This window comes from Narcine bancroftii, chromosome 1 (assembly GCF_036971445.1).
Source record: "Narcine bancroftii isolate sNarBan1 chromosome 1, sNarBan1.hap1, whole genome shotgun sequence".
In the NCBI taxonomy this organism is placed as follows: Eukaryota; Metazoa; Chordata; class Chondrichthyes; order Torpediniformes; family Narcinidae; genus Narcine; species Narcine bancroftii.
Window position 1 is genome coordinate 456,924,395 of NC_091469.1, and position 12,854 is coordinate 456,937,248.

General features: G+C 39.0%; 1 protein-coding gene across 1 annotated transcript in view; it reads left to right on the top strand.

Annotated features, from left to right (window-relative positions):
- The first annotated feature begins 1,060 nt into the window (after positions 1–1,060).
- Positions 1,061–12,854, top strand: part of LOC138753657 (zinc transporter ZIP12-like) — an 88,231-nt gene continuing 76,437 nt past the window's right edge. Inside the window, exons 1-2 of the mRNA XM_069916909.1 lie at positions 1,061–1,142; positions 2,327–2,641. Of these exons, the coding sequence (XP_069773010.1) occupies positions 2,348–2,641 (294 nt within the window). The 5' untranslated portion in view covers positions 1,061–1,142; positions 2,327–2,347. The remainder of the gene's footprint in view (positions 1,143–2,326; positions 2,642–12,854) is intronic.

Genomic DNA, 12,854 nt, shown 5'->3' on the forward strand with positions numbered 1-12,854 from the left:
CAGCTGCCCTGAGGGACTGACCATGATGGAATGCAGAAATATCTGTTTGGATTTCAGAACTGAACTGGTAATGCACATGGGTTAGGGTTACAGAGTCATTCAGTACAGAATCAGGCCCTTCGGTCGACTGTGCCAGTGACTATCTTTGCCCACAACTATTCTAATGCTACCTACTTATCTTCCATGACTTGTCGATTCAAGTTGTTGTCCAAATGCTTCTTAAGTGTTGTGAGATGATCTGCCTCCACTACCCCTCTGGCAGCATGTCCCAGAATCCAATCACTCTCTGTGCGTAAGCACTCTACTCAGATCCCTTCTTGCCTGAAACACTCTCACCATGGAAAATGATGTTTCTTACCATCTCGGGTTCATGTTGATTGTCACAGGTACAGTAAAAATGTACATTAAGCATACTATCCAGCAAGTCAACCTGTGCATAAGTACAGCAACACAGCATAGAGTGCATAAGTATGACCTGAACAAAAGGGGCAGGTTGCACCTGAATTGGAGTTTCTCAAGCATGTTTGTGTGGAGTAGGTTTATGTAGGTTGACACCATAAGGTGGCTGGAGGGACCCTATCACACTTTGCTGTTTTATGTTCTGTGAATGATTTTAATCACTAATGTCGTATTTTCACTTGTTAGAAATATTATAATTGGTCTCTGTATCCTCATTGCATTGGAAATCCTCACTAGTTTCAGCCTGGAAGATTGATTTTAAACTTTCTAACTTGTTATACACAGGAAAAAATGGTGGATTTAAATGCTTTGTAGTTAAAAACCAAACAATTAGGACAGTATATTAATAGTTAATTGTCAAGATATATTTGTGCAACACTCACGCAATTGGAAACAGATGATTAAATATTTTTAAAATAAAGGGTGAAGATGTGAATAATAACTCATCATCAGAACCCCCACTTACCATTTCTCCCTCCCGTGTCCCCTCCCCCTCTATACTCATATACCGAAGTACACTCAATGCAGAAATAAATCCAAGTGTCTCCATGACAACCAGAGCACTTCGAGCAGTAGCTGCTAATCTCTCAACTGTTATCCAATTCTGTCTAATAAGAACGGAGGGCAAGGAAGACATTTGAGGTCTTAGATCGGAAGAGGAAATCTGTGCATTTAGTTGAAAGGTAAAAAGATCTTATAAAGTGCCATCAATTGCCCCAAGGGATTACTTGCAAAGTTTACAGTGGTGTATTTAGGACAAAGCTCAGGGGCACCAAATCATTGCCTGACAGTCGGTCTTTCTCAGTCACTCTTAACTTGTTTCATCCATCCATCCTCCCTATTTCAATTCAGTTGAGAGTCACTCTTCATTTCATGTTTGCCTTGGTTCATTTTCTTCATACTTTCTTCCTTTAAAGTGCCTGAGTGAGTTTTTCTATTGCTTGCTTGCTTCCCTCCTGTTTTCGATGTTTTTACACAATGGGCAAAGATGTTTTGCAGCTGAAATTGTTGCAAATGTACAAAACTGAACTGAAGGAAATGTGTGTGGCATTTTGTTGCTATTTATCAGGAATGGGAAATGAGAACTGCTTACTGACTTCCAGTTTGGAACCCGATTACACAATTGCTGAGCAGATAATTAATGCCCGGCAACTGTGACGTGCAAAAGCAAAGGAAAAGAAAAGAAATGCAGAACAAAGAGCAACTAAAAGGGGTGGAAGATCCAGAAGAATGGAACAGAAAAATGTTCCTTTATTAATGTTGTCTGTTCATTGCTGCTTGACCTGAGGGTGCTGGCAGAATTATATCTCAGAAAAAATTCTGGGCTTTCATCAGTGCAATGGAACGGTTTGTCCTCAATAGTAATTAAGCAGCAAGAAGAAAAAAGAACGGTCCTCAGCTGTCCAAAGCAATGATTTAGCAATAGTGCGTGTCCTGAATTTTACATAGAAACAGTGATCGAATAAGTTCCAGTTGGAATATTTTACGTAACACAACTGTTTCAGTGAAATTATGATAAAAATATTTAGGTCATAAAAACAATGGATTACTGGATTTATAAGATTCAACATAATTAGTTTTTATTAAAACCTAAATATAACTATTTTAATGTATGTAAAAAGTCAATTTATACCAGAAATGAGATAACAAATCTCAGTCAAATTATCTTCACAGGAAAAGAGAACACCATCAACATCTAAAACCACATCTACTAAGATAAATATTTTGTACTGTGCAGTAAATAGTGCATAAACATACACATAATAACTTTAATGGGCTGAACAGGAAGACAGCAATTTGTCTGTTAAAATACCAATATTCATTCAGTCCTTTGTAACTGCTGTTTTGACACTTTGCTTTTCTCTAGATCTGAGAACAAGAGGAGAAAATGCATCTTAGAAGCAAAAGACAAGGAAAGAATATGCTGATTTGGAAATTATTTTTTGCCATCTTGATTACTTATGCCAGTTCAGTCTGTACTTACACCCTCAAAGTCCACAGCAGCAAGCACAATCAGGCCAATAATGAAATGCATGAGAACCCAAGGGAATTTCTACAAGCTTTGTCTCTGAGGAATCACAGTGCATTTTCCAAGAATCAGACAAGGATTCTAATTCAAAAGCTGTGGGATCGTGTACGATGCCCAGAAAGAATATCCGGTACCAAGGAACAATGTGACAAGGTAGGTTCAGATCTTAAATTTTTATCATACTTAAGACAATTGTGACTTTCATCTTGTGTAACTTGGGAGAAACTAGTGTAACAATCTTAAAACTTGGATAGGTAGTGAGATTCTCCCACTGAGATGGTGAAGTGAAAAATTTGCAGTCATTTTGACACAGGTAATGGCATCAATTCCCCTCAGGATGGTGTGCAAACCGTCGTGACTCCCTACTCTTCAAAGGTGAAAGCTGGACCCCACTTTTGCTAGCTGCAGTTATAGAGGTGGATTTGGAGTTACAATAAGAGGATTAATATGGTGGAATGAGTTGCTGGTGGAAATGGTTTAATACATTAATAAGGAACAACTCTTCCTCCTTGCTAGACTGAAACACCATTTTCAACTTTAGAAAATAACTCACCTTTTGTTGGCAAACAGTAAACAGCATGGTGACCACTGAAAACATTCTGAATCAGCAGAATTTGTCTCCTGATTTTTAACATTAGTCAAATTCAAAGTACAAATATATCGTCAGAGTACATATATGACATCACATTCAACCCTGAGCTTCTTTTTCCAGCAGGCCAGGCAGAATTTCTGTTTAACTAAGTGGGCGTGGCCATGTGAAGGATTTAGGCAGACATGTTTTGATCGAGCTCTCTGTGAAGAGCATCAAAAAGATGGTTAAGATTTTAAAATTAAGAATTTTTCACTAAAAAAACAGACAAAACTAGTTCTAAAAAACCAAGGCAGGCAAGAACAAAAAAATGAAGAAGTTTCTACTCAGCCAGGAACATGGAGAGAAAGCCCAAAGGGAGTGGCGCGAGGTTGCCCTTGGGACTGGCGGACCCCGGCAGAGCTGGGGAGTTGGGGCAAATACTAAATATTATCCTGGAGAAAATGGAAAACTTGAGCAACCGATTTGTTGGTGTTGCAAATGTAATGAGAGACATGAATGAAATTAAAGAAATTGTTGAAGACTTATGGAAGGAATGACCCAAGCAAAAGTAGATTTGGTAAAAGCATAAGATAAGCCGAAAGCTTTGGAGAAAGTTGCGAAACAATAGGAGTCGGACAGACCAGGTTCTGCTGGACAAGATCAACCACATGGAGAATTTTAGCAGGTGAAATAATGTCCAAATTATTGGATTGAAAGAAGGAATCGAGGGAAGAGGTGAACTTCTTCAAAACATGGATCCTGTGAGTGCTGGGCGAAGACAAATTCAGAGAAAAACTGCATGTTGAAAGGGCTCACCAGTCACTCAGACTCAAGAGAGCCGGCGCTCAGTCAACGACCAGTCCTGGTAAGACTTTTGAGTTACTGGGAGTGGGAAAGAATTTTGGGATCAGCCCATGAACAGTCTAAGCAAAATAATATTCTGCTCAAGATTGACCATGAAAAAGTGCTATTTTAGGACTAACTACTTTAATTAAGCAAAGGAAGGAGCTTGATGATGTAAAAAGACAACTGGACTTAAAAAAAAATTAAATACTCGATGATATGCCCCACGACTCTGAGGGTGGAAGTAGCAGAAGGTAGAAGGTAATCGATGATTTCTCAAGAGTAAAAACAGGAGGCTTCCTGCGAGATTTTTGAAAAAGCTAAGGTTGCCAAAGAAGAAGATAATGAAGAATGATGACAATGAAAAACTGTCTTGTATTTATTGTTGAAAAGTAAATTTTATAGAAATGTGCTCAGAGAGCGCAGAAAAGAGAGAAAACTTGGGAAAAGTAGTAGCAGAATGGAGACTCTGGTCTAAAGGGGAGAATGGCACCCAGAGAGAAGTATCCATAAAAGATGGCACTAAAGGGAGGAGTTCTTCTTCCTCGAGAGATTCCATGGGTTTTTATTGTGGGCTTTCAGGGTTTCCTGTTTACAACGCCATCAGGACACGGACACTGTATGTGTTTTTTTAAAAGGGAAAAAAAATCACTATTATTTAAACAATTGAAAAGTATTTATTGTTAAACAATATTTGTTTAAAAAATCAATATGGATAGAATGCTAAAATTTATTAGTCTTAATGCTAATCGGATAAACAGGCCGGTTAAAAGGAGACAGGTCTTGGCATACCTTTAAAAAAATTAAAAACAGATATAGTTTTTCTACAAGAAACGCATCTCACCAAATCGCAACATGCTAAATTAAAAAGAGGCTTGGTGGAACAAGTAATACTGTCTTCATTTGGCTCAAAAGCAAGAGGAGTAGCAATTCTAACAGAAGGGATTCTGACTGACCAAGCTGGAATATTTGCAATGGCACATTGTAAAATTTATGTAGAATCATGAACTTCTATGAATATCTATGCAACAAATTATGATGATGAAGCCTTTATGAAATATATCTTTTTAAAAACAGCAGAAGGAAGACAAAATATACTGTTTGGAGGAGAGACTTCAATTTCTGTCTAGATCCAATACTGATAAATCATCCAGAGCAGTGAAAAGGATAAAAGCTGCAAAAATGACATTATCATTTATGAAGGATTTCAAATTGATTGATATATGGAGGCAGCTTAACCCAGTAGAAAGAGATGATTCATTTTACTAATGGGAACATGACTCACATACAAGGATTAATTTGTTTTTAATGTCTGCCCAGTTAAAAAATTGAGTGATAAAAATTGAGTGATAAAAATTGAGTGATAAAAATTGAATATTTTCTGAGACTACTATCAGATCATTCACCATTAATTTTAATTATTGAAATAATGGAAAAACAAGAAAGTGTGTATGGATGGCGTCTCAATGACACACTGTTGAAAAGGAAGGACTTTTGTGAGTTTAACAAGAGGCAGAAAGAACTATTTTGTGAAAATAACCTTTCTTCTACTGATAAGGTTGTCTGACAGGAGGCAGAGAGTCGGGATAAATGGGAGTTTTTCAGGTTGGCAGAGAGTGGTAAGTGGGGTGCCGCAGGGGTCAGTGTTAGGCCCACAACTGTTCATCATTTACATTGATGACTTGGAGGAGGGGACAAAATGTGGTGTAGCCAAGTTTGCGGATGACACAAAATTGAGTGGAAGAGCAAATTGTAATGAGGATGTGGAGAGTCTGCAGAGGGATATAGTTAAGCTGGATGAGTGGGCAAAGGTCTGGCAGATGGAGTACAATGTTAGTAAGTGTGAGATTATCCACTTTGGCTAGAAAAATAAAAGAGCTGAATTTTATTTAAAGGGTGAAAAACTACAGCATGCTGTTGTGCAGAGGGACTTGGGAGTGCTTGTGCATGAATCGCAAAAAGTTAGGTTGCAGGTGCAGCAGGTTATTAAGAAGGCAAATGGAATGTTGGCCTTCATCGCTAGAGGAATTGAATTCAGGAGTAGGGAGGTAATGTTGCAACTGTATAAGGTACTGGTGAGACCACACCTGGAGTACTGTGTCCAGTCCTGGTCTCCATATTTGAGGAAGGATATACTGGCTTTGGAGACGGTCCAGAAGAGGTTTACCAGGTTGATCCCTGGGATGAAGGGGTTGACTTATGATGAAAGATTAAATCGTCTAGGATTGTATTCGCTCGAGTTCAGAAGAATGAGAGGAGATCTTATAGAAACATATAGGATTATGAAGGGTATGGATAGGATAGATGTAGGAAGGTTTTTTGAGCTGGCTGGGGAAACTAAAATGGAAGGACACAGTCTCAAGATTCGAGGGAGTAGATTTAGGACAGAGATGAGGAAAAATAGTTTTTCCCAGAGAGTAGTGAATGTTTGGAATTCTCTAACCAGGGAAGTGATTGAGGCTCCCTCATTAAACATATTTAAAATTCAGTTAGATAAATTTTTACATGATAGAGGAATTAGGGGATATGGGGAGAAGGCAGGTAGGTGGAGTTAGGTCATGAATTAGATCAGCCATGATCGTATTGAATGCGGAGCAGACTCGATGGGCCATTTTTGGCCTACTCCTGTTCCTACTTCCTATGTTCCTATAATAGCTTTTTAATGGGACATGCCTAAAGCTTATCTAAAAGGACAAATCATTTTTTATACAAAAATCCTTAAGAGAGAATATGCTACATAGCTGTATGGTCTAGAGAAATATATAACAAAATTGGAAAAAGAATATTAGAGAACAGGGTTACAATAAAAATATAGACTGTTAGAGAACAAAAAATTGAACACATATTCCAAAAGAATAGAATGGAAAAAAATATATTAAAAAACAAACAAAAATAATATGAATATTTTTTTATCTTGGCAGTTAAAGGCAGAGGAGTCATCTAGAATGATATATGCAACAAAAACTGATGCTGATATTATAACATATAATCAAAAAGAAATAAATAATATTTTAGACAATGTTGTATGTAACTATGTAAATCAGAATTATTAGGAGATGAAAATAAGATGCATGAATTTTTAACAGATGAATTGATTTAGATGTCTCTTTCACAAGAGAAGAGATCTAAAAAACCTTGATTACTTTACAAACTAACAAATCTCCAGGGGAGGATGGGTTTCCTCCTGAGTTTTACAGACAATTTAAGGATTTATTGATACTCTTATGATGGATGTATTGGACTGGCTGATGGAGACCCAGATCCTCCCAAAATCTTTCTCAACTTCTATAAATATAATGCTACCAAAGAAAAGTGGAGACCCATTAAAAACTTCATTATATAGACAAAATCAAAGTTGAATCCAAGTATAACCATCTCCCTAGATGCATAAAAACTATTTGATCAATTAGAATGGTCTTTCTTATTTAAAACTTTGGAAATTTTGTTAGAAAATTTATAAACTGGATAAGAACTCTTTATTTTAAACCACAAGCCAAAATTATAACTAACAATCAGATGTCAGTGGTTTTTCCCTCATGTAGATCAAGTAGACAAGGGTGTCTTCGGTCTCCAACACATTTTAACCTAGCTATTGAACTACTGGCAGAGATTATAAGGAGAGATCCAAATATTAAGGGCTTAAAAGCTGGACATGAAGAATATAAAATTAGTTTATTTGCTGATGATGTGCGATTATATATGTTTGACCCAGCTGGATCCTCGATAAAATTACAAACATTTGAAAAATAGGGAAGAATATCAGGTTATAAAATAAATATGGACAAGAGTGAGATAATGCCATTGAAAATTTTTGATTATGGAAGATATTGAAAAGGTAGTAGATTTAGATGGAAGAAAGATGAAATTAAATATTTAGGAATAATAATTTACAGATAATAATTTACAGAACTTATATAAATTTAATAACACCCCTCTTAGAAAAAATATAGAAAGATTTACAGAAATGCAAAGACTTGCCAATTATTTTAGTGCGAAGAATAAATTATATTAAAATGAAGGTGATGCCAAGATTGCAGTATCTTTTAAAATCATTGCATATTGCACTACCTAAAAATATCTTAAATATTCTTAATTATTAAATAATTACATAAGGAATTTGCTATAGAATGAAGTAGCGAGAATTTAATTGGAAAAGCTATAAATTGGGAGGACTTAGACTTCTGGACTTTAAGAAATACCATATATCAGCACAAGCAAGATTTTTATCATTCTTTTTTGAAAAAGACAGTCCTTCTTGGATCTGAATAGGATTTGAATTTAACAGAAGAAGAAATAGTGAAGGATTTTATTTATAAGTGGAATGCTAAGTTAATAGCAAAAAAGATGGATAGCACTATATTAATACATATGATTAGAATATAGTAAGAAATAAATGAGTGCATTGGAACAAAAAGCAGGTATATCATTAATAATACATTATGCAAAAATGTGTTTCCCATGACTTTGGGTAACAAAATATTGAATTCCTGGTATGACAATGGAATAAGATATAACCATATAACATTCCCTTGCCTATAACCGTCCAACCCCCTCACATCCACGTACTCATCTAACCTCCTCTTAAATGACAGAATTGACCCTGCGCAACTTCCTCTTCTGGAAGGTCATTCCACTCAGTCACCACTCTCTGAGTGAAGAAGCATCCTCTTATATTACTCCTAAAGTTTTGCCCTCTTACCCTCAACTTATGACCCCTTGTTCCAATCTCACCTACCCTTACGGGAAAGAGCTTATTCACATTTACTCTATCTATTCCCTTCAAAATTTTAAATACCTCTATCAAATCCCCCCTTAACCTTTTACATTCCAATGAATAAAGTCCCAGTCTACTCAATCTTTCTCTATATTCAAGGTACTGTAATCCAGGTGACATTTTTTAAAATCTTCTTTGCACCCTCTCTACCTTATTTATATCATTCCTATAATTTGGAGAACAGAACTGCACACAATATTCCAAACTTTGCCTCACCAATGCCTTAAACAGTCTCAACATTACCTCCCAGTTCCTATATTCTATGCTATGATTTATAAAGGCCAGCATACCAAAAACCTACTTCACCACCCTATCTACGTGGGAATCCACCTTCAAGGAATGCTGAACCGTTATTCCAAGATCACTCTGTTCCTCTGCATCCCTCAATGTCTTCCCCTTCACTGCATATAACCTATTTTGGTTATTCTTCCCAAAATGAAGCACCTCACACTTATCTACATTAAACTCTATTTGCCACCTTTCAGCCCACCATTCCAAACAGTCCAAATCCTTCTGGAATCTATGAAACCCTCCTCACTCTCCATAACTCCCCCTATTTACTCACCCAATTTACCACCCCATCATCCAAATCATTAATATAAATGACAAACAACAAAGGACCCAACACTGATCCCTGAGGCACACCGCTCGTCACCGGCCTTCATCCTGACAGACAGTTATCCACCATGACTCTCTGGTGCCTATCTTCCAGCCACCTTTGAACCCATCTGACTATCTCTATAGAGACTGAAACTTCCTCACTAACTTTACTAAATGACCACTGGTATTCACCAAGGTGATGACATGGAAGATAGTGAAAGGGAGCATAATGAGAAGAAGGCTAATGTATTGGGGCATTTTAAAATGATGAAATAAAGGTGGTGCTGGGTGAGTTGAAGAGCAAGAATGTGGATAAATGCCCAGGGCCTGATGGGATATATCTTAGGCAATTGAAAGAGGCAAGTGATTCTTGCTGGGGCCTGGACAATGATACAACTGGAGAGATCCTGCATGACTGGAAGAGTAGTTAATGTTGTATCTTGGTTTAAGAAGGGAAATAGAATAATCCTGGAAATTTATAGGTTTGTGAGTTTCACATTAGTGATGGGGAAATATTGGGTGAAAAAACAGAGGGATAAATATAATATGTGCATATTTTTGCAAAGTTCACATTTGTCAGAGCGCTTGCATGTCATCTTATACAACCCTGAGATTCATTTTCCTGTGGGCCAGGCAGAAGTTCTACTTATCAGTAATACAAAAAAAAACTATACTCAAGAAAAGATATGTGGGGAGAGTTTTGCTAGTAATGTGCTGGGCTGCGCCCACTACATTTTCCAGGGGTTTCTGCTCAGAGGGTTTGGTGCCACCATACTAGGCAATGATGCAAACAATCAGTACTCTTTCCACCACACATCTGTAGAAGTTTACCAAGGTTTCCAATATCATACCAAACCTTTGCAAACTCCTGAAGAAGCAGAGGTGCTGATGTGTTTTCTTCATCATGACATTAGTGTGTTGGGTCCAGGGAAGGTCCTCCAAGATAGAGACTCATAGGAATTTAAATTTGCTCACCATCTAAATAATCATTGCATTGTGCACCACTGATTTTCCCTTCCTAAAGTCCACAATCAGCTCCTTGATTTTGGAGGCAAGTGTTTAATTTCCCTCCTATATACTGACTCCTCACCTCTTTTTATATATCCCACTTCTGTGGCATCATCAGCACATTTCTAGGTGAAGTTGACATACAGAGCCACACAGTGGGTCAAGCAGGGGGTTAAGAACACAATTCTCTGGTACTCCGATTCCGATGGAGATTGTGGAGGAGATGTTCTTGCCAATTCTCACTGATTGTGGTCTGGAGGTGAGGAAATCCAGGATCCTATTACACTGTGAGATATTGAGGCTCAGGTCTGGAGTGTAATGATCAGTCTTGAGGGAATGATGGTGGTGAATACCAAATTGTAGTCATTAAAGAGCATCCAGATGTTCATGCCTTTGCTGTTTGTGTAGAGGTAGTTAAATGCGATCTGCTGTAGACCTGTTGCTGTGGTATACAAATTGGAATGAATCCATGGCTTCAACACCAGCCTCTCAAAAATGCCATCACTGTGGATGTGAGTGCCACTATTTAGAAGTAATTTAGGAAGGTTACCACACTCTTCTTGGGCACAGGTACAATTGAGGCTAATTTGAAACAAGTGGGTACAATGTTCCTTCAGAGTGAGGTGTGGAAGACATCCGTAAATACATTGGCAAGTTGGTCAATGTAGGTTTTCAGTACTCAGCTTGGTAATCCGTTGTTATAAGTGAAGGTTGAGTGGGTCCCACAGGTTGAGAACCAGACAAAGATCGATGTACAAAGCCCAAGTTTATTCTCAAGAGATGCAGAGGAAACAGTAGAGTTTAAACGCTAGATTAACTTAAACACACAGTTCGCGAAGAGGTGAATAATGCACTGAGTTCCGAGGGAAAACCGACAAAACCTAGGAATGGCAGAACACACATAGAGTAAACAATCAGATCAAGGTAACGCTGCGTGCCCCCAACCTTTGACCTGTAAAACACGGCTCTAATTAACTGGCCTCGGGACTCACCCCAACCCAATACAGAAGGTGATACTCATGGGCCACGAGGAGTCAAGAAAGAGATCAAAGGAAAGCATGGTCCTTTATAATCCTGCAGCAGGTATTGGGGGCAGGCTGGGCCCCATTGGCTGCTGTGACCAATGGCTCAAAGCCAAATGCAGGGGCTTGGCAGGGGCCCACCCAGGTGATTCACCTGGGCCAATTAGTTGAAGGTCAGGGCTAAGTCCAGGCAGGCTGCCTAGAGCCTAGTACCTAGTAATTTGAATGGGCCACTATCTCTCTATTTATCTGTCCAGACCAGATGCTTTCTTTGGATTCACTCTCCTGAAGGCAACCTGCACATCATTCACGGATACTGACAGAGGATATGGGGGTATCCAGTGATTCTTCCTTGTTCTAGTGGTTTCTTCTTTTCTTTCTTCTTTGGCTTGGCTTCATGGACGAAGATTTATGGAGGGGGTAAATGTCCACGTCAGCTGCAGGCTCGTTTGTGGCTGACAAGTCCGATGCAGGACAGGTAGACACGGTTGCAGCGGTTGCAGGGGAAAATTGGTTGGTTGGGGTTGGGTGTTGGGTTTTTCCTCCTTTGCCTTTTGTCAGTGAGGTGGGCTCTGCGGTCTTCTTCAAAGGAGGTTGCTGCCCGCCAAACTGTGAGGCACCAAGATGCACGGTTTGAGGCGATATCAGCCCACTGGCGGTGGTCAATGTGGCAGGCACCAAGAGATTTCTTTAGGCAGTCCTTGTACCTCTTCTTTGGTGCACCTCTGTCACGGTGGCCAGTGGAGAGCTCGCCATATAACATGATCTTGAGAAGGCGATGTTCCTCCATTCTGGAGACGTGACCCACCCAGCGCAGCTGGATCTTCAGCAGTGTGGACTCGATGCTGTTGACCTCTGCCATCTCGAGTACTTCGACGTTAGGGATAAAAGCGCTCCAATAAATGGGTGTAAAAGGCGGTGAGTTCTTGCTTTGCTGTCTCCTACTGCAGCACATTTAGTTTTGTATCAGGTTGTATCAGTTAGGCCCCACTTCATGCTGTCCAGTATCTTTCATTGTTTCCATTCTTATTATGGTTTGAATAGGGACAGTCAACATAGGTTTGTAAATAACAGGCCATGTCTCAACAATTGATTGAATTTGTTGAGGAGTTGACAAAGGTGATTGATGAGGAGAGGACAGTGAATGTTGTCCACATGAACTTTATTAAGGCATTTGACAATATCCCTCATGCAGGTTGATTCTGAAGAAAGAATATATGGAGTTAGGAAAGAAGTTAAAAAGCAGGATCTCAAGGGTGGTAATCTCAGGAGTGCTGCCTGTGCTATTCGAAAGAGAGGGTAGGAACAGGAAGATGCGACAGATGAATGTGTGGCAGGGGATCACATTTGTGAATCATTGGGATATCTTCTGGGGAATGTCTGACCTGTACAAAAAGGATGGGCTGCACTTCAACTGGAGGAGAACCAATATCCTGGTGGGCAGGTTTGCTGGAGCTGTTGGGGAGGGTTTAAACTAGTTTGGCATGGGGTGGGAATCTGAAGAAGAGTGCGGAGATTAGCGTAGAAGAACACCTAGATTTGAAGGGA